At 34.5% G+C, this 22,945-nt stretch overlaps 1 protein-coding gene across 5 annotated transcripts in view; it reads right to left on the bottom strand.

The window, feature by feature from the left end:
• The window catches only part of HIVEP1 (HIVEP zinc finger 1), a 182,463-nt gene that overhangs the window by 4,540 nt on the left and 154,978 nt on the right, over positions 1-22,945 (bottom strand). For all 5 annotated transcript variants that reach the window (XM_056823439.1, XM_056823438.1, XM_056823440.1 and 2 more), the window contains exon 7: positions 21,675-21,776. In XM_056823439.1, the coding sequence (XP_056679417.1) occupies positions 21,675-21,776 (102 nt within the window). The remainder of the gene's footprint in view (positions 1-21,674; positions 21,777-22,945) is intronic.

The following is a 22,945-nucleotide window of genomic DNA, read 5'->3' as shown; positions in this document are numbered from 1 at the left end:
AACTAACATCTATGCAGCAGGAATCAAATATATCGAAGGCTTGCTTTGTATGTAGCTATAGCACTGTCTAAAAAAAAACTGATAACAATCAAGTGAAAGCAACTCAGAAAGTAAATTAACAGAAATTCAGCACTGAACTTCAGAAGCATTCAAGGAAATGACATCATTCAGATTGCACCACTCTTGACCATGTTTCAATAAATTCTCCATAGAAAGCCACAGTAAAACCAAAATAAATATTTCCTGCAAGATTAAGAATATATGAAGTAGATGAAAATTCTCACTTTATGTTTTAGGATCTTAGGATTCCTTCTGACCCACTCCACTTAAAAGAGAAACAAAGGGAAAAATGGTTTTTTGTGTGATATCATTTCAGGATCAATGGAAACATCTTAGCCTATTAGTCCCTTCTTTCCCCTTCCCTCATTACCTCTCCCATCCACTTGGAAATTCAAGGAATTCTATCTACAAGCAAGATATTTTTATTATTCTAGCTTTTCTTTTCACCTTTGGTTAAAAATACAAATGGCAAAAGGAGAAAAAACATCCAATGAAACTTATTTAGTATGAATGAGTTTTAGAAGATTTTTCAGACAAGATAAGAGGATATGGAAACTTGGAAGTTTCCATGGAAGTTGGAAGAGGAAGATGGAAGTTACATGGGTAGGAACAAGGAGAACAAAAATCATGAAGTCAGGTTTATATTGGTACTGATATCTCCTGTTCTATTTCAATACTCATCACACCAATGCATCTAGGACTTATTGCACCTCACTCCATTCTCTCCATTCATGAAAACCTATTCAGGACCCCTCTTATTCTAATTCCCACATTCCTTGTCACTTAAGCCTCCTACTATTAGTTACTATTTTTAAAATAAGTTTTATTGATGTATTTTGTTTTTACATTATAAACCTTTCCAGATTACCCCCATTCTCTGAGACCTCTCATTTAACAAATTCCTTGAAACAAATACACATAGAAAAATAAAAAAAGTTTCCTCATTGGCTATAAATAAAAATACATGTCTCATTTTGTCCCCTAAATCTCTTTCAGGAAGCTGATAGTATATTTCATTATTGATCCTTTGGAATTATTGAGGGTCATTGTGTGGATTATAGTTCTTAAAGGTTTCAAAGTTGTTTGTCCTTAAAACTGTTGATGTCATTTGTATCAATTGCTTTTCTGGTTCTATTCATTTCATTCTTCATCAGTTTATATAAGTCCTCAAAATAGTTCACTTTCATATTATTAATGTTGCAGAATAAATTGTTCTCATGATTCTGCTTGCTTTACTCTATACCAGTTTCTTAAAATCTTTCTAATTCTCTAAAAATCATCTATTTTTACTTTTTTTTAACAGCACAACAGTTTTTTATCACATTCATATAGCCATAATTTTTTCAGTCATTCATCATTTGATGGGTTTCACATTAGTCTAGCTTTTTATGTGTGGTTGGGTATTTTTGCCACCACAAAAAGAGTTGCTATAGATATTTTAGGGAATATTTTAATGTTTCCTATGCCTCTGATCGCTTTTGAGCACATGCCTAAAATAGTATAACTGGGTCAAAGGACATGCATTATTTTGTAACTTTAATTCTAAATTTCTTTCCAGAATAGTTGTACTCATTCATAGGTCCACCAATAGTACATCAATGTGCCTTTTTTTCCCCAGTGCCTCCAAAAACTATCATTTTCCATTCCTGTCATCTGATTTGCCAATCTACTTGGGGAGAGGTAGAATGTCAGAATTGCTTTAAGTTGCATTTTCTCTAATTGCTGGTGACTGGGAACATTTTTTTTTCCATCTGGCTATAGATAGCCTAGATTTTTCCCCTTGAGAACTTTTGCCTGTTCATATCCCTGTTTTATTGATTAAGGTATGAATTTAATTCTTAGATATTTTAATAAATTCTTTATATATATTAAAAATGAGACCTTTATCAGAGAGATTTGCTACATATACTTTCCTCCAGTTAATTATTTCCTTTTTAATTTTTGATGTATTTGTGCAAAAACTTAAAATTTTTTTCAATCAAAATTTTCTATTTTCACTTCTTTGGTTCTTTCTTCTCTACCTCCTGTTTGGTGATGAGATTTTTTCCTACCTATAGATCTGATAAATCATTTCCCCATCACCCTCCTACTCCATGTTTCTCTAATTCTTTTATGATATGACCTTTTATGTTTATATCATGTTTCTAATTTGACACTGGTTGTGTCAAAAAAGGCATAAGATATGTGAATTTTAAAACTACTCCACCTTACTTAGACCGTACTTTAGAAGATCTGATTTAGCTCTTTCCTGATTAGCAACAATGGAGATACTTGGTTTAACAGAATCAGGTCTTGGGAACTCTACATTGCTCCACCCTACTTAGTTTAACAAGGTCAAGAATGTCTGCACCATACTCAAAGATTAAGTATCTGAGGAAATGGCCTTCAACAGACATGTGCAGAAACAGCGGACAGACCCCTGGGCTGTACTAAGTCAAGCTAAGCTATCACTGGTACAGATGAGACAGAGGAAAGTGACATAAAACCATCTATATAAGGCACGTCACTTCCTCTCTTCTTTCTCTTCCCCCGGAGAGGCAACTCTGGCTGGCAGCATGCTAAGCTTTCCAACATCTTGGCTTGGTGGCAGCTATTTGTATGGGTTTGGTGCAAGTTTGTCCTTGAGCTGATTCAGGTTCAGGCATCTTGGCTGAACCCTTTTTGGAGTTCAGGCTGATTCCTTTCTCCTTACTCTCCAAATCCTTACCTTCCCAGAGCCTCTGGTCTTTCTCCTGTCACTAGCCAGGCGGGAGAAATCCTACACCCTTTCCATCTTGCTTCTTCTTAACTTCTTTCAACTATATCAATTAAATCACCATAAATTTCCAGCTGACTTGGTTATATATTTTTTAATATTTGGGATATCCATGGTGACCAAATAATTAACATAGTTTAGGTCACAACGCTAAAATTATCCTTTACAGATTTTGGTCAAAATCTATTTTTTTCCATATTGCTGCCCAATTTTTCCAGTTTTTATCAAACAGTCCTAATACCAATAGTTTGAATCTTGGTCTTTATTGAACTAGAGTATTAGGCATATATGCTCCTGCATGCTGTATACCTAATTCATTCCACTGACTGTTCTATGTTTAAAACCAGTATCAAATTGTTTTGAGGACTGCTGCTTTTAGAATTGTAAAATTAAAAATTAATATCCAAATACTTCAAGTATTATATTCTTATGAGAATTTATTAATTGATAACTTGAAGAAAAAGGAAAATGGTAGCATTAGCAAAGAGAGAGTTGCCTGGATTGCCAGAAGCAGTAGGAGAGCCAGGAGGAGAGTGCAGGAAGGAGTTACAGAATTTATCTATACACTCATAAGGATGCAACGTGGGAACAAAAGAGGAAAGGGATTCTGGGAGATGAAGTCCAAGGGTTCAAGATTCTGATTACACAGTATAGTTTGAGATCTAGCACTACTATGTCTCTCTAGTTTCCCTTTTTTAAATATTATTTCCCTTGAAATTTTTGTTTACTTATTAACCCCCTTATTAAGAATTTCCTTATTATTTTTTCTGGTTCCATAGCTTCAGCTAGCTAATCTACTTCTCTTCCATTATTTAAGTGATTCCTGAAATTAGTTTTTTCTTCTATTTTTACTTTTTTATATTTAAAAAAATAGCTGTATATTCTCTTTATAATCCTTTCTCAGATTATCTTTCTTATCCTATAAATTCCTTGTCAAAAAGGAATTTGCTCTATTTGGTGCCTAGTAATCAAACCAAAGTGGATATTTCTTCCTAAGGCTACTTTCATTAAAATTTCAAATTAAAGAAAAGAGGTTAAGGTTTAAGTAACAGATCGGAAATACTATGAATGTGAGACCCTTAAAGGCTTTCCATGTTGGCAGAACCTAACAGAGCTTGTGCTCTTGGGAACATGAGAATGGGGCATTAGAATAGGGCTTTACCAGATCATTTTAAAAAATGCAATATACTTTATGTGACCATAGCCTTCAGTGGCCATATAGTCATAATCGTTTATTTTTTTTTTCTGTTAAAAATTGACCCTAAGATAATCAGAGATTCACAGTCTCAAGAAATATCTTGGTCTTTATTGATAATAAACAAGAGGAACAAACTCTTTTTATTCTATTTGATAAGAATACAAAAACTTTTTAATTTTGTCAAATGCTTTTGCTCTGAAGCATTTTAGTATTCTCCCCCCCCCAATATTGGGCAAAAACTTACATTAGGGTTTCTAGTAGTTCAGTAATTAACAAATCTGAGAATAAAACCTGATCTAAATATCAAAATGAAGACCCAAACCCATTTTTTCTTTGAATCTAAAAAATTTGATGTACTAGTTTACCAGGACAGCCTTAATTTCATGGGGACTTAAGAATAAAAATAATTTAGGGATAAATGCCTGGTGAAGTTCCCTTTTTTCCTTAATTGCTGTGCCCAAAATTCTCTTCTTCCTCAAAGGGCCCCTAAGGATCCCTGTTCCCTTTTGGGTTTTTCTTTTTCCCTTTAAGAGTAATTTCTCTTGTATCAATTTCATTAATATATAAAAAATGCACAGGTGAAGATTACCAAGCTACACATCCACAGAGCTGATTCGCTCTGGATTCTAAGTTCTATGGAATTCAGTCTCTGTCTGAACTTTGTAACCTATGTAGGTTTCATTTCACTGACAGCTATGGAGTTTGGAGATCACCATGTTTGACATTTCATATTCTCTACATATACAGGATTATATTTATTAATGCCATTCTATTATTGGGAGACTTGATGAGAGGCCTGGCTTTTTTATTCTTTGAAGAGCATCAAGTATGCTGTGACTCATGATTAATTTGCTAAACACTAATGGATTCTATATCAATGAGGAATGGAAGTCCACAGAATCCAATCCTAATTTTAGACATTAATTTCAACCTCTTTTTAGCCTTTGTACAGATTATTATAGTAAGAAACAATCAACTTTTATATAGTTCATTTTGATAATGATATTAATATCTAGCATATTTATAGCACTTCAAAAATTTCAAAATATTACCTCATTTGATCTTCCCAAAAACTCTGAGAGGAAGGTACTATTCCCATTTAACAGTTGAGGAAACTGAGGCAGATACAAGTTAAGTGACTTCCCTAGGTTCACACAAGTAGTAAATATTTGAGACTAGATATGATTTCAGAATGTCCTGATTCTACATCTAGTATTCTATCCATTGTATGACCTAGCTACTTTTTTCTTTAATTGGTCTGCCTACTATAAACACTAATAAATTAAAAAAAAAACAGTCAAAGGGTAGGAAAAGTACTATAACAAAATTTAGAATATTTGTAGTGCACAAATTGGTTTACCAATCATTAGGTTACTAAGTCAATGACTTAGACTTTGCTCTATTCTTTCAGTATCAATATTTGAGCATTCTTCATCACTATCACATGCTTTTGATTATGGCAACTTTAAATGAAAGGACTTTTTTGTGTCATAATGAAAAATAACTGAGTAGAATCTGAGCATGTTCACTTAATCACACTTTGCATGGTGAATGTTGTGGTAGATGGTGTGTCGCCATGACCTTTACAAAGTCATTCTGCCTTTTTGTGAAACTGTCAACTTGATGCCTTTATGAAACAATGATGATTACTTCTAATACTTCTATTACCTGTCAATTAGATATATTGTTTGCACAGCAACCCAATAAAAAACTCATCTTTACTACTACAACTATGACCACTGATACAACTACTACTATTACTTATATAGTGTCTACTTTGTGTTAGGTACTGTGCTAAATGCTTTAGAAATATATAATTTCATCCTCACAAACAACCTTGGGAGGTAGGTGCTATTATTATTCCCATTTTACAATTGAGGAAACAGACAAACTGAGGTTAAGTGCCTTGTCCAGGGCCCAAAGTGAGTAAGTTACTGAGGCTAAATTTGAATGCCAATCTTCCTGACTCTAGGTCCAATGCCTGTTTTGCTGTCACTCACTCTGAGGCTAGTAGCATGATGGTGTTAGTCTCTAGGCTCAGACCAGGGGTAAGCCATTGGCTATGTCATTCTGAAGAGTTTTCCAGATAGCTGTTGGGTTGGAGACAACTGTCTGCTGAAGCTGCACCTAGGGGCAAGTCTGTAATTTTGGTGCCCAGACCCATGTGTAGGGATAAGGAAACTTGCAAAGCTCAAATCAGGAGGGCAACAATCAGACCACTCCATACATTAGACTGCAGAGACCCTGCTGAAAGTTTGAAGCTCCCTATTCAGAGCTACCTTTGTGATACTAGAAGATGACACAACTCATTTAGAGAAATAAAGCAGCATCAGCCAGAATGATACAGACTAGTTTCATAAAAAAGCTGTTAAATAAGTCCTAAGAGAAATGTGAGCCTAAAATGTCTCAGTCTAAAAAGTGAGGTTAGAATATTGACTAAATCCTTGAAATACAAATGTAGGAAACAACAGAAACACAAAAAAGTAAAAATACAAATAAACAATCACAAAGGATCATTTAAAGATAATGTATTTATATTCTAATGGTGGTTAAGGATAAGAAAAGTGTCCCCACCAAAAAATCCCCAAACTGATATAAACAGGGGTCATGAAGGCAGATAAATAAGACAGAAGGCTAGGGAATGGTTATACCATGTTCTGATATTAAAAGAAAAGGAAAAGTGATTTACAAGGGAAGAAAAGAGAAAGGTATAGGAATATATTAGTTCACATAATGGTGAGCTAAAGACTTATATAAACAATAATATGCATAGAGGCTCTTTTTGTAGAAGTAGAACACTGGAAAAACTAAGCATGCTATCATTTAGAGAACTGCTGAGGAAATTATGGTACTTGAATGTAATAGAATCCTACTGTTCTATGAGAAATAATGAAAGGAACATTTCAGAGGAAAGGGGGAAAATATGGACTGATGCAGAGAGAAATGAGTAGAACTAGGAGAACAATAAATTCGTGCAATATATTACTGAAAAATGAAACTTTGAAATAATTTAGGATTCTATTCAATGAAATTATCAACAATGATTTCAGAGAAGAACAGTAACAGGTCAGTGACACTGGATTGAAGATTTTGTGGCAGAGGGTTAAGAAAGACTGGAAATGTGGCTAGGGGATAAGGGAGGTGAAGAGGTGTGATGAAGCGTTTTGAATATCAGAGAATTTTGTATTTGATCCTGGAAGTGGGAAGGAGCCTATTTACATGTCCCATGAGCCACATTTAGACAACTCCTGGGTACTAGATGGGCAGCACAACCTGATAGATGTCTAACAAATCCAGGAGAGCAAAAAATATCAGAAACTTTCTTTACTATTACACAATAAAAACTATAATCAGTAAATGGTCTTTGCAAAAAGGATTCAACTTTAATGGAAGACTAAATTGTTTCATTTTAAAGACTTGGTGGGTCAAAAAGGAAATCATAGAAACAATATTTAATTACATCTAAGATACAACAATGAAACAAGACCCAAGTTCTATTCCACATGCCACGTGGCCTGCTCCCTTTCCCAACCCCATACACCTTAATCCAGGAGTTAAGTCCTAATTAGGGAAGAAGGCTCTCTCTCTGCTAACTACAGGGTAACTATAGGTGATAAAACCCTTAGCCTCAAGGCTTTCCTTATACTGGCCCCAAATTTTCTTTCCACCATTATATTCTATACACTTAAAGAAACTTTCTAATTCAACTACATTAGCCTATCTACTATCCTTTACCACTTCTACTCATCATTACCTTTAGACATGAAATGCTTTCCTTCAATCCATTGTTCCATAACAAAATCATCCTTCTTAGAAGTGGAAAGAGTCTCAAAGACAACATGAGCAAAACTTTTGCCATTAAGCAGATAAGGAATTATAACTTACATTAGCATGTTGCTAGAAGTTAACTAATTTTCTTAAAACTATCTCTTGAGGTAGTTAGTACAATAATTACCATATTCCTATCTCAGATAAGATAACTGAGACTGAGAGAAACTTTCCCAAGAGTTATGAAGCTAGGAAGAGTCAGAGGTGAATTTTGAACCCAGGTCATATAGCTCACAGGTCCAGCAATCTTTCTTCTATTCCATGTTGCTTCTCTATTATGATCCTTTTTCAAATGAAGTAACTAAGAGTTCTAGAAGTTAAATAACCTGTCTAAGGTAATACAGTTAGCAAATCATTAAAAAAAAATGATTACCTGGACAAGGCTCTTTCTTCTACATCATGCTACTTCTCACCTTTCAAGGCCCAGCTTAATTTTAAGTCAAAAAGCCTTCTTTGAGTATTGATCTCTCCCTACTTTAAACTCATAATACTTAGTTTCTATACCACTTCTTTAACACATCATATTTTTTGTCACTGCTTGTATTATTGCTATGCATTTGGTTTTGACTCACTATTTTTTAACTAATCAGTCTATAATACTGCTTAGTACATAAAATATATATTCGATACTTGTTGAATTTTGAAAGAAAAAAGCTAATCTACTAAATTCAGATGATTTTGCATATTTAACACATCATCTGTTAATTTCATGTTAAAGTTTTCCAAGAATATTCAATCCAATTTTATCTATTTATAGAATTACAGCTCACTAAATGGCTGGACTAATCTAGCAAAAAAGCTGCTTTGGATTTTAATGAAGGAAACAGAATTTGTGCATATTTAAACAACATAGCTTTACAAAGACAGAAAGTATGCTTTAATAGAATACTATAGCACATGATTTTTGAAAAGCATAAGTTATACTGAAGAATAAATTTATTTGTAGTTCAAACCAGTCTTATCATTACTGCTAAATAGTGACACCTACTGGGAAGAGCTCAACCCAAATACAAAGATGTTATTCCATTGGTATATGATATTCTTTTACATTATACCTGATATTCATATTGCTTTTTAAAAATATACTCATTATTTTCTTTAAAGAGAGTACAAAGACTTTCTGAGATGCATTAAAAATCATATGTATAAAGTATTTTTAAAAGCTACTCAAATAACAAAAATAACTCACATATACATGTACAGAAAGATACCTACATAATTTTTTTAAGGACTCAGTGAAAAATGATAAAAGGTTAGAGCTTAATATTTTCTTACTTTGTGAATTAAATGTAAAAGCCATCAACTTGTCCTACTGGTATCTAATTATTCAGATACATTAAAAAAAACAGTAAAGTTAAGTAGTATTAATCTACTTACATCAGTGGAAAAGAAAAACATTTAAAATTATGGTTTTTCTAAAAGTTTCCAAAAAGCAATGCAAGAATGTTAATAATAAAATATTCTTAAAAGGACATGGGGCTTAAAAGGAATGTGGTTCTACATAATCAGCTCACTGTTATTATTTCATGTAACTAGTTTTAATTATTTATAAAGCTTGGAGTGACAAAAAGAGCTTAAGATTCTGCGCTCTTGAATTGTCTTCACAGTAAGAACTATATGACTAAGAACAATGTTTCCAGTTACATTTTATCATGCTAAATGCTTCACCAGGTCAGGCAGTTTAAGGAACATATTAACATTCATTACATTGTAAGCAGCATTTTGGTGACAAAAACATTCCTTAGATCAGGACATGAAAATTAAATAGCTAGAGGGGTGATTTTTGACACAAAAGATGAAAACTAAAAAGTGTTTACTAATACTCAATAATGATAAACCTAAATCCACAGAGAAGAGTGATAAGAAGTCCTAAATATATAATGAGAATGTACTTCATTATGGGAAGAAAAAACAAATTAGCTATTACTACCAACCTAAAGGGCAATGTTTATTATAGATTATATGTCATATCTGATTCTATACATTCAGATTGATATCTCAAAATATAAATTATATTAAATAGTTTATTTTAAACAGTTAATATGATGAATATTAATATGATGAATACATGAAAATCTCTCAGATTAGGGCAAAATAACCAAATTCTAATACTCCTAAATCTATTCTATTAATGAATGAGGTTAATAGAGAATTTTAAGAGTGAAAAAGTCCAGCATACAATAAACTTCTAAGAAGAAGAATAAGATTAGAAAGAATGAAGGATTGTTGATTCAGGATAACAATATTTTCACATGACCCTATTTAATGGTGATCACAGAGAATATGTTTATTAAAGTTGGTGAATATGGGTAAAGTTTGAGCGGGTGAAGCTGGGGAAAGTATCCAGTATAGTAGAATTTTAAAATATGCTTTAGTGAAACGAAAAAAACAGAATAAATTTCATTAAAGGCAAATGACGTGTAGATACAAATATAGATATGAAAAATACAAAAAATTAAGTAGAATTGTGACCTGGCCGGTGACACACTATGAGTGCTTGAATCTAAATTTGAACCCAGGTCCTCCCAATTCCAAAACTAGAGCTTTATCCATTATGCTATACTTCTTACAACATGTTCAAAATGAAAAACCATCCAAATTCTAATTTCATTCCCTCCCTAAAGAATTATCATTCTGCAGGAACAGATAAAAGATTTCTGCATATATAACATTTCTTTAATTATTTCATTATTATACCTATTTTGCATATATATAGCCCAGTGAAATGATACTACACTGAATATTTTTCTTGGATGCATCCCAACACATATTTTTTAGCATGCATGATTTTTTAAAATGTCAGTTGATATTAGATGAATTAAGAATCAAACAACAAACGTATGTTAAGCATCAATTATATTACCAGGCACAATTCAAGGCACTTCAAATACAAAGATAAACATAAAATAGTCCCTTCACTCAGGGAGTTTGCATTCTGGAAGGGAAAAGGAAATTAGTACATAAAGTACAAAATGTATCCAAAACAACAACGAGAGAGAGGGAGAGAGAGAGAGAGAGAGAGAGAGAGAGAGAGAGAGAGAGAGAGAGAGAGAGAGAGAGAGAGAGAGAGAGAGAGAGAGAGAGAGAGAGAGAGAGAGAGAGAGAGAGAGAGAGAGAGAGAGAGAGAGAGAGAGTGAGAGAGAAAGACAGTGTGGTTTTTTTTTGGGGGGGGGTTAATAAAGGTCTCACCTAAAACACTTTGAAAGAAGCTAGGTATTTCTATGAGGTGGAGATGAAAAAGGAGTTCTTTCCAGGCAAGGGGGACAGACCTGTTCAAAGGTACGGAACAGAGATGGAAGATAATTTGTATGTGTATATGTATATATGTATGTATGCATGTATTATGTCTAGATAGAGAGATGGATAGATTGATAGACTAGATCTCTATGCATCTATAGAGATATGAGATAGATTATATATATATATATCACTTTTTATAATTATTTAATCACAAAGAGATTTGTCTGATATTTATTTTGGTCTGGGTTTTTTTGTTTTTGTTTTTGTTTTGTCATGTGGGACTTACTTCTGACCTCCTAGATTCAGTTTTTCACTGTATTATCAGTGAATCATTTACAAACTGTGACAAATTTTAACTTTGTATTTCTTCAGTAAATTTTTATGTTTCAGATTCTTCTAGTACTACTTGCTTCATGACACTGATCATTTTCAGACATTTCAACATAGACTTTACTTCAGCAAATGGAATGTGGATAAAATACCCCAAAATTGCAAAGTTGTCACCATCTATAGGAATGAAGCCACTGAAGCCTATTCTCAATGATTGTGATATTTCTTTGTTTTCATTCCTGGGAAGGTCCTGGGTTTTTGACTCTGTTGCATATGACAACATCATATTTCTATAATTTTGTACTGATACTTTATGCAATGAAACAAAATAGCATCTGTGCTCTTGGATTCAAGTTAAGAAAAGTACCAGAAATAACAGTTAGACCTCTTTGTTATTCATTATATTAATAAACAAAGCATTTGATACCACTGCATACATTATAATGTGGAAAATGGATAAATGTGAAGTTTAAATGTTACTTATAATTAACATGCATTTTTATAATTTTATTAACTCTTTTCATTTGTAGGGTTCAAGAGAAGAAACACATTAGGAGGAATCCAAGGAATGAGTGCAAAAGAGCGAAAGGCTAAGGGTGTGAATACATCAATCTGTGGTGGTCATGCTACTGGTACTCATGGATTGGTCAATGAGAGGTAGAAAGAACAAACCTGCATAGTTCAGTGCAGCACACAGACTAGCATTCTAATGAGGTTAGGAATCATAAAAACAACCAAGTTTATAAGCACTTTAAAGCTGGCAAAGTGTGTGTGCGCACACACACACACACACACACACACACACACTCATCTTACGTTAGCCTCAGAATAAAATCAAAGACTGACCAACCCTTGACCTTTTATTATTGTTACATCACATAGAATTCCCACACTGGCAAAGGAAAAACCTGAACATATTTATTATCTTTTTCTTAGACCTTCTACTATTCTATTATTTTGTTTAGTAATCTCATCAGTTCCCATTTATTCAATTATCACCTTCAGGGTAATGGTCCTCAGATTGACTTACCCAGCCCTTTCTCTTGACTCCTGGCTGCACAACTCCAACTGCCTACTGAACTTCTCAAAGAAACTTTAAACTGAATATGTCCAAAACAAAACTCATTATCTTTTCCCCAAAACTCTCTTCTCTTCCTAACTTCCTGTTACCAGAGAGGACACCACCAAACTAGATGTAATTCTTGACAGCTTACTCTATAAACACTATACCCACCCCAATGCAATCTGCTCTGAACTTTGTTGATTCTACCTTTTTAATATTTCTTGTATATGTCCCCTTCTCTCCTCTGAATCTGCCACCACCCTTTAGAAGAATCTAATCCCCTTAAACCTGGATTATTGCAATAGCCTGTTAGTTGGTCTACTTTCCTAAAGTCTCTGCCCATTTTAGTCAATTCTTCCCTCAGCTATCACACTGATCTTCCTCAGGTGCAGGTCTGATCATGTGACTCTCCTCCCCTTTATTCCCAGATCTTGGCACAGTGCCTGGCATACAGTAGGTCCTTAATAAATGATTGCTGACTAAATGATTCTGCTTTTGCCATCTTTTCTGAATAAAAGTACAATGAATTCCATAATATAATGTTCTTTTCTGGGCTTTTCCCACCCAACTGATGAACATTTAAAGAATATTTACAAAAACTCTAAGGACATATCTAATGTTTTCATCTTCATCATCATCAACAGAGGTTTAATAAACAGAAGCAAAGAGAGATTAAGTAATTTACTTAAGGTCACACAGCTAATTATTATCTAAGATTAGATTTGAATTAAGTATTCATAACTCCAAGCCCTATGTTCTACCCGCATCCAATAGAAAACATTTTGAAGCATAGAAATAAGAATAAAATTTTAATTATCAGACCTAGATGAAATAACTTTGAACCCTCATATAGAGAGTATATTTGTATTTTTATTAGAAAAATAATTATTTCCAGGATTCTCAATTTATTCAGACTTGTTAAAAATGTACACGTGAGGGACTTCTGGGTAAACATGGCTGCAATCTAGACACGACTCACTTCCCCTCCCTGACACCTAACGAATTAGACTACCTCAAAAGAGCATAAAAATCACCTTTGGACGAATGGAGGGATTCTCCAGTACTCCACAGAAACGAAGGTACATGGGGTTTGAACATTCCCACACTAAAAGGAGGAGGAAAAGCTCGCACAAAAATGTGAACTGAGCCGCCCCTACCCCTACCCCCACCAAACCAGAGTAAGCTATCAGAGCGCTCACTGGGACAGCAAGTGAGTGAGGAGCATCTCTGTCTGGGGGGGGGAGGGGGCACACCAGGGTCCTTGGGATCTAAAGATTGCAAGGAAATGACTTCTCAGGGCAGTTTCACGGGAGAATCCTGCGCTGAGCACAGGGGGATGCAGAGCTGAACTCGGGGCAGTTGAGCTGAACAGCTGGGTAGAGCTAAACACCTGGGTGGGCTGCGCTGATTGCCGAGGTAATTGGGCTGAACAAAGGGACCCACTCTCTAAGAATCCTCTGAGACTGGGAAGAACTAGTCTGAGGCAACCTAAATTTACAGAAAACCTGCCCATATCACCCAGACCCCAGACCAAAAAAAGAAAGTGTTATAAAACCACTAAAGGGATGGCTCACATGTCCCAAAATCAAGCCTCCAAGAAGAAAGGGGGGGGGGGAGTGACTATTGAAAACTTTTATGGAGGGTGTACCCAAGGAAAAGAAGAGAATGAGGATGAATTCCAAACAAAATCAGAACATGCCTCCCAATATGGAAATTATCCACAAGCTCTGGAAGATCTCAAACTGGAGCTTACCCAAAAGATGGAAACCTTTTGGAAAGAAAAATGGGAGAAAGAGATCAGCAGTCTGATAGACAAGACTTCACAATTGGAGAAAGAGCTGGAAGCATCTAATAGAAGGGCAGACAAAGCTGAAAAGCAAAACCAGTCCCTAACGACCAGAATTAAGCAGCTGGAAGACAGCGAGATTACAAAACAACAAGTATCAATAAAGCAAAGTCAAAAAATTAATGAATTAGAAGAAAACATGAAATATCTCACTGAAAAGGTCACAGACTTGGAAAACAGAGGAAGAAGAGATAACCTCAGAATTATCGGTCTCCCCGAAAAACCAGAGATAAACAAAAACCTCAATGCTATTCTACAGGAGATTATAGAAGAAAACTGCCCACATGTTCTGGAGCAAGGGGGCAAAATAGAAATAGAAAGGGTTCATAGAACACCCTCTATATTAATCCCCAAAAGTCAACCCCCAGGAGTGTAACCACCAAATTCAAGAGCTTCCAAGAAAAGGAGAAAATCCTACAAGAAGCCAAGAAGAGGAGCTTCAGATATAGGGGGGTTCCCATAAGGATCACACAGGACTTAGTGGCTAACACACTAAGAAACCTCAAAGCATGAAACACGATATTTAGAAAGGCAAGAGAGCTGGGTCTCCAACCAAGAATCAACTACCCAGCAAAACTGACTATATACTTCCAGGGGAAAGTATGGACATTCAACAAAATAGAAGATTTCCAAGCATTTGCTAAGAAAAGACCAGAACTTAGTGGAAAATTTGACATCCAATCACAGAAAGCAAGAGAAACACGAAAAGGTAAATATGAAAGAAAGGGATAAGGAGATACATCTTATCTTTTTCTTTAAGTCAAACTCTCTTCTATAAGGACAGCATTTATATCAAATTATATATATTAATATGTGGGGAAAATGTATTGTGTAACTCTCAAAAATTGTATGCATCATAAGAGTAGTTAGAAGAATCACACATAGGGAAAGATTGGGGCATCAAGAAGATTTGGTGAAAGGGGGGCAAAGAAAGAAAAAGGGAGGGGGGGAAGCGTCGATAATACTAACATTTACTTCAAGAAATGGGGGGGGGACTAAATAGAATAACTTTCCCATACAAAGATACACATGGGAAGGGGAGGGGAAGAACTCTCATATGAGAAGGAGAGGAAGAGAGCGTAAAGTAGAATTACTTAAACCTTACTCTCAGTGAAATCAAATCTGAGAGGGATGAACATCTAGATCCAGTGGGATCTTGAATTCTATCTTATCCAACAGGGTAAGAAAGAAAGGAAAATCAAGGAGGGGGAGAGGGAGGGAGTATAAAAAGGGAGGGAAGGAGAGGGAGGAGGGGAAGGGAGCATAAAAAGGGAGGGGCTAGAAGGGAAGCATATCAAGGGAGGGGACTAGGGGGGCTGACCTAAAATAAATCACTGGTACAAAAGTATATAGCTAAAGAAGAAAGGTCAGAACTAGGGGAAGATATCAAAATGCCAGGGAATCCACAAGTGACAATCATAACTTTGAATGTGAATGGGATGAACTCACCCATAAAATGTAGACAAATAGCAGATTGGATTAGAACCCAAAACCCTACCATTTGTTGTCTTCAAGAAACACATATGAGGCGGGTCGATACTCACAAGGTTAGAATTAAAGGTTGGAGTAAGAGCCTCAACTGTTAGAAAGAAGGCAGGAGTTGCAATCATGATATCTGACAAAGCCAAAGCAAAAATAGACCTGATCAAAAGGGATAGGGAAGGTAAATATATTCTGTTAAAAGGGAGTATAGACAATGAGGAAATATCACTAATCAACATGTATGCACCAAATGGTATAGCATCCAAATTTTTAATGGAGAAACTAGGAGAACTGAAGGAGGAAATAGACAGTAAAACCATATTAGTGGGAGACTTGAACCAACCACTATCAAATTTAGATAAATCAAACCAAAAAATAAATAAGAAAGAGGTAAAAGAGGTGAATGAAATCTTAGAAAAATTAGAGTTAATAGACATATGGAGAAAAATAAATAGGGACAAAAAGGAATACACCTTCTTTTCAGTACCACATGGCACATTCACAAAAATAGATCATACACTAGGTCACAGAAACATGGCATTCAAATGCAGAAAAGCAGAAATAATAAATGCAACCTTTTCAGATCATAAAGCAATAAAAATATTGATCTGAAAGGGTACATGGAGAGCCAAATCAAAAATTAATTGGAAATTAAATAATATGATACTCCAAAATCAGTTAGTTAGAGAAGAAACCATAGAAACAATTAATAATTTCATTGAGGAAAATGACAATGGAGAGACATCCTTTCAAATCTAATGGGATGCAGCCAAAGCAGTACTTAGATGAAAATTCATATCCATGAGTGCATATATTAACAAATTAGGGAGGGCAGAGATCAATGAATTGGAAATGCAAATCAAAAAACTTGAGAACAAACAAATTAAAACCCCCCAGAAGAAAACCAAACTAGAGATCCTAAAAATTAAGGGAGAAATTAATAAAACTGAAAGTGATAGAACTATTAAGCTAATAAACAAGACTAGAAGCTGGTACTTTGAAAAAACAGACAAAATAGACAAAGTACTGGTTAATCTAATTAAAAAAAGGAAAAAAGAAAGGCAAATTAACAGCATCAAGGATGAAAAGAGGGACCTCACCTCCAACAAAGAGGAAATTAAGGCCATCATTAAAAACTACTTTGCCCAATTATATGGCAATAAATACACCAATCTAGGTGACATGGATGAATACATACAAAAATACAAACTGCCTAGACTAACAGAAGAGGAAATAGAATTCTTAAATAGTCCCATATCAGAAAATGAAATCCAATAGGCCATCAAAGAACTCCCTAAGAAAAAATCCCCAGGGCCCGTTGGATTCACCAGTGAATTCTATCAAACATTCAAAGAACAACTAACCCCAATATTATATAAACTATTTGACATAATAAGCAAAGAGGGAGTTCCACAAAATTCCTTTTATGACACAAACATGGTACTAATTCCAAAGCCAGGCAGGCCAAAAACAGAGAAAGAAAATTATAGACCAATCTCCCTAATGAATATAGATGCAAAAATCTTAAATAGGATACTAGCAAAAAGACTCCAGCAAGTGATCAGAAGAGTCATTCTCCATGATCAAATAGGATTTATACCAAGGATGCAGGGCTGGGTTTAATATTAGGAAAACCATCCACATAACTGACCACATCAACAAGCAAACCAACAAAAATCACATGATTATTTCAATAGACACAGAAAAAGCCTTTGATAAAAATACAACACCCATTCCTATTTAAAGCACTAGAAAGTATAGGAATAGAAGGGTCATTCCTAAAAATAATAAACAGTATATATCTAAAACCATCAACTAATATCATCTGCAATGGGGATAAACAGATGCATTCCCAATAAGATCAGGAGTGAAACAAGGATGCCCATTATCACCTCTACTATTTGACATTGTACTAGAAACACTAGCAGTAGCAATTAGAGAAGAAAAAGAAATTGAAGGCATTAAAATTGGCAACGAAGAGATCAAGTTATCACTCTTTGCGGATGACATGAAGGTCTACTTAAAGAATCCTAGAGATTCCACCAAAAAGCTAATTGAAATAATCAACAACTTTAGCAAAGTTGCAGGATACAAAACAAACCCACATAAGTCATCAGCTTTTCTATATATCTCCAACACAGCTCAGCAGCAAGAACTAGAAAGAGAAATCTCATTCAAAATCACCTTAGATAAAATAAAATACCTAGGAATCTATTTCCCGAGACAAACACAGGAACTATATCAACACAACTACAAAACACTCACCACACAACTAAAACTAGACTTGAGCAATTGGAAAAACATTAACTGCTCATGGGTAGGACGAGCCAATATAATAAAAATGACCATCCTACCCAAACTCATCTATCTATTTAGTGCCATACCCATGGAACTTCCAAAAAAATTTTTTACTGATCTAGAAAAAAACCATAACAAAGGATCAAGGATATCCAGGGAAATAATGAAAAAAAATACAAGGAAGGGGGCCTTGCAGTCCCAGATCTCAGACTATATTATAAAGCAGCGGTAATCAAAATAATTTGGTACTGTCTAAGAGACAGAAAGGAGGATCAGTGGAATAGACTCAGCGTAAGTGATCTCAGCAAGACAGTCTATGACAAACCCAAAGACCCCAGCTTTTGGGACAAAAATCCACTATTTTATAAAAACTGCTGGGAAAATTGGAGGACAGTGTGGGAAAGATTAGGTTTAGATCAACACCTCACACCCTACATCAAGATAAATTCAAAATGGGTGAATGACTTAAACATAATGAAGGAAACTATAAGAAAATTAGGCGAACACAGAATAGTATACATGTCAGACCTTTGGGAAGGGAGAGGCTTTAACACCAAGCAAGACTTAGAAAGAGTCACAAAATGCAAAATAAATAATCTGGAATACATCAAATTAAAAAGGTTTGTACAAGCAAAACCAATGTAACTAAAATCAGAAGGAAAGCAAGAAATTGGGAAACAATCTTCATAAAAACCTCTGACAAAGGTTTAATTACTCAAATTTACAAAGAGCTACATCAATTGTACAAAAAAATCAAGCCATTCTCCAATTAATAAATGGGCAAGGGACATGAACAGGCAGTTCTCAGCCAAAGAAATCAAAACTATTAATAAGTATATGAAAAAGTGTTCTACATCTCTTATAATCAGAGAGATGCAAATCAAAACAACCCTGAGGTATCACCTCACACCTAGCAGATTGGCTAACATGACAGCAATGGAAAGTAATGAATGCTGGAGGGGATGTGGCAAAGTAGGGACATTAATTCATTGCTGGTGGAGTTGTGAATTGATCAAACCATTCTGGAGGGCAATTTGGAACTATGCCCAAAGGGTGATAAGAGACTGTCTGCCCTTTGATCCAGCCATAGTACTGCTGGGTTTGTACCCCAAAGAGACAATAAGTAAAAAGACTTGTACAAGAATATTCATAGCTGCACTCTTTGTGGTGGCCAAAAATTGGAAAATGAGGGGATGCCCTTCAATTAGGGAATGGCTGAACAAATTGTGGTATATGTTGGTGATGGAATACTATTGTGCTAAAAGGAATAATAAAGTAGAGGAATTCCATGGAGACTGGAATGACCTCCAAGAAGTGATGCAGAGCGAAGGGAGCAGAACCAGGAAAACATTATACACAGAGACTGATACACTGTGGTACAATCGAAGGTAATGGACTTCTCCATTAGTGTCAATGCAATGTCCCTGAACAATCTGCAGGGATTTAAAAAACACTATCCACAAGCAAAGGATAAACTGTGGGAGTAAAAACACCAAGGAAAAGCAACTGCTTGACTACAGGGGGCAAGGGGATACGACTGAGGAGAGACTCCAATTGAATACTCTAAAGCAAATACTAACAACATGGAAATGGGTTCGAACCAAGAACACAAGTGATACCCAGTGGAATCGTGAGCCGGCTATGGGAGAGGTGGTGGGAAGGGGTTGGGGGACGGAGGAAAAGAAAATGATCTTTGTTTCCAATGAATAATGTTTGGAAATGACCAAATAAAATAATGTTTAAAGTGAAAAAAAAATGTACACGTATTCTTCAGAAATCTATGCTATGGAACTGACAAAATCTTGACCTCACTACCAAGATTAAACTGAAACTTTTTAGGGGGAAGAAGGCAATCAAAACATCAAGCTTAACTGACACACAAAAAGTAATTGGTTAGGTAGTTTTCCTAATTCTATCATCAGTGTAGAATAATTCAATTATTCCTCTCTATGTCTCACTTCTCCTGGGCCTAGAATGGAACTATTAATTGTAGCCTCTTTCCAAATTAGAGAGTTAGATGGGGTACTGTTGTGAGGATCCTATGCAAAAAAATATATAGAAAGTGCATTACAAACCTCAAAGCAAAATATGAATATTAGTAATAACATCTTAAATATTCATGTTGAAGAAATATATTATAGATTAATAATGCTTTACAATAGTTACTATTTAAACCATAGTTTTTTCATAATATGCCTTTTCTAGATGACAGAATTTTTAAAATCAGTGACATTTCTTGCTCAATCTGTAACACATTTTTTCTAATACATCACTTTTGAATAATCTTCTAGAATATTAAAAATTATTTTTTCACATAAAATAAATTAATTTAATTGTAATTCATGAAAGAAGATTAATTTTAATTATTTAGATACAAAATTATATTTAGATTTACTTAATGAAATCTCTGTATATCTTTAAGCTAAGATTCTAACCTTGTACTTATTTTACTGTTTTTGAGCCATTTATAAGAAAGAATTCAAATAATACTAACTTTAAATACTAACTTTAATAAAATAATTCCTAAGGCAAGTTATATGTTGGAGCATATTCATGGAAGGATGCCAAATAAAGGGAATAAAAAAGGCCCCAAAAGAAGGAATTATCTTCCAGAAAGTAGCATATTCAGATCAGCTGAGAAAATCAAAATTGATAATGTACATGGAAGCACTTGGTAAACAGTACAGAGCTAAGCAAATATAAGGTATTTGTATGATTATGATCATTAAAGTTAAGATCATCTGGAGTCTGTCTGGATCTAGTGTTCCTAAAATTCAAGTCATGAATAGACAAAGTTTAGCTATATAAAAAAAGCTACATAATATATATATAATTGATATACAATATATCTTTCTAATCTCAGTCCTATGTGGAATTTTAAAAAAGCACCAAGACATCCAGTAGTTATTAAAATACTCTCTATTGTCTTAGATTTAATTACTGACTATATGACTATCATTTTTTTTACATAGAAGGAAAACAAAAATCATTTTGTACCTCAAAAGGATAGGGGTGGACTTCTCTTCAACTTAAACTAATGAATCATATCATGTACTACCTGAAAAAGTCAATTCTAATAATACTTAGAATTGCTCTAATATATTTAGAATTAAGTTCAAATTAATTAGTTTGTTGGTAGTGGTCAAATGGAAGCAAAAGGTATTAATCTTTACCCTTTTTGAAATCATTTCTTTATACTTCCTTTTTGCAAATTAGGTATTTATTATAATAAACTCAAGTATATTCCATACAGTAAGGGAAAGTTTTTGTTCAGGGATTTTTTAAAAAAATAAAGATCACTCAAGAACAAGAGTTTCAATTTTTGTTTTATGATCAAACCCTTGGGTAAAAACATTAAGGAAAAAGTTATAGTCTCTTGTTCTCCAATACTAAACACTTGTTTAAATAGTCCTGGTGAATCAGATAATATTAATGATGTGTTCTTTTCTTGTCTTTTTTCTCCAGATGGTGGAATTGAATTATTTTTTTAAAAGGACAGCAATGATTTGGAGAGATTAAAAATGACATTAGAATTAAACATGAGAATAAAATCTGAGATAAACAAACATCTTACCTAATTCTTCTGGGTCTTGATCATCTATTACACCTACAGACACTCCTAAATCCACACATTTCTTTCCATGTGCCTTAGACTTCATATGTTTTGTCAGATTTCCTTTAAGGAGAGAAATATGTTAAACTTACATTATGGTGAAATATTTATATTAAAAAATGGCTATTTTCTAACAGAAATATGGATGATGGCTACCAAAATGGTACTGTATTCCTCTAGTCTTTTTTCTACCCCCCCAAAAGAGATTTAAAGATGGTAAAATTATTAAAAATTAAATCTAATAGCAACAAAAATATTTTTCAAACAAATACATATTTCTAATATATACGTAAACCTAGTTACTAAAAAATGCCCCTGGGTGCAACAGAAGCTGTAGAATAACATTCACTTTCAGACTCCAGAAGGAACAGCAAAATGGGGTTTAAATGTTTAGTAATATTACTATATTTATTGGGCCCATGATCATATAGTATTGACCGGGTAAACATTGACAATTCAAATCAAACATTTATTGAGTGCCCACTCTATGCAAAGCACTGTGCTAAACCCTGAAAGGGATACTAAGCATCCAGCACAGCTGATGGTATGCTGTACTCCAATCAATCTGTACTGTCCTTGATGTGGTTATTTTCTCCAGAGATGTGGATTTCAACTCATTCATGGCTATTCATGTCCTCCTATAAATTCAGCACAAGGGCCAACTTGAGGTTGTTGTATCACTCATTTTTGCCACATAACCAGTAAATTTACCTTTTTAATCACACATTTCTTTGATCAAATTCTTTACATTGAGAAGTATCAATGGTTAATGGTTGTGAATCAGGAATGACCTGGGTCCAAGTTCTATTTCTGATATCTACTGGCTGTATTACCCTGAAGAAGTTACTTAATCTCTTGGGGCTTCCAAACAACTCTTTTAAATTACTCTCTAAGAAGGAGACCAGGTGCTGATCCATATTATTTGAGAGAATTTCTTCACCAGGAACTCCCTACACAATTGAAATCACAGGTTCAGACAACATCCTTTATACCGCTTCTCCTTTGTACCTTCTTGTTAGTAATTTGTTGTCTCTTGTTTATGCCAACCAAGTACCTCTCCATAGTCTTTGGGAGATCTTCAGCTTCAATTCATCTGGGACTAGTGTTCCGAAGATACCCAGTCACACATCATTACTGGAAGCATATTGGTGTTAAAAAATTGACTTTTGTTTCAGTGGAAAGTTGAGGTCCTTAAAAGAAGGTTGTAATTTCCTAAAGGCAACCAACACCAC

Source organism: Monodelphis domestica, chromosome 3 (genome assembly GCF_027887165.1).
Source record: "Monodelphis domestica isolate mMonDom1 chromosome 3, mMonDom1.pri, whole genome shotgun sequence".
Lineage (NCBI taxonomy): Eukaryota > Metazoa > Chordata > Mammalia > Didelphimorphia > Didelphidae > Monodelphis > Monodelphis domestica.
Note: the sequence above shows the minus strand (reverse complement) of the source record. Positions and strands in the feature narration are given on the sequence as shown.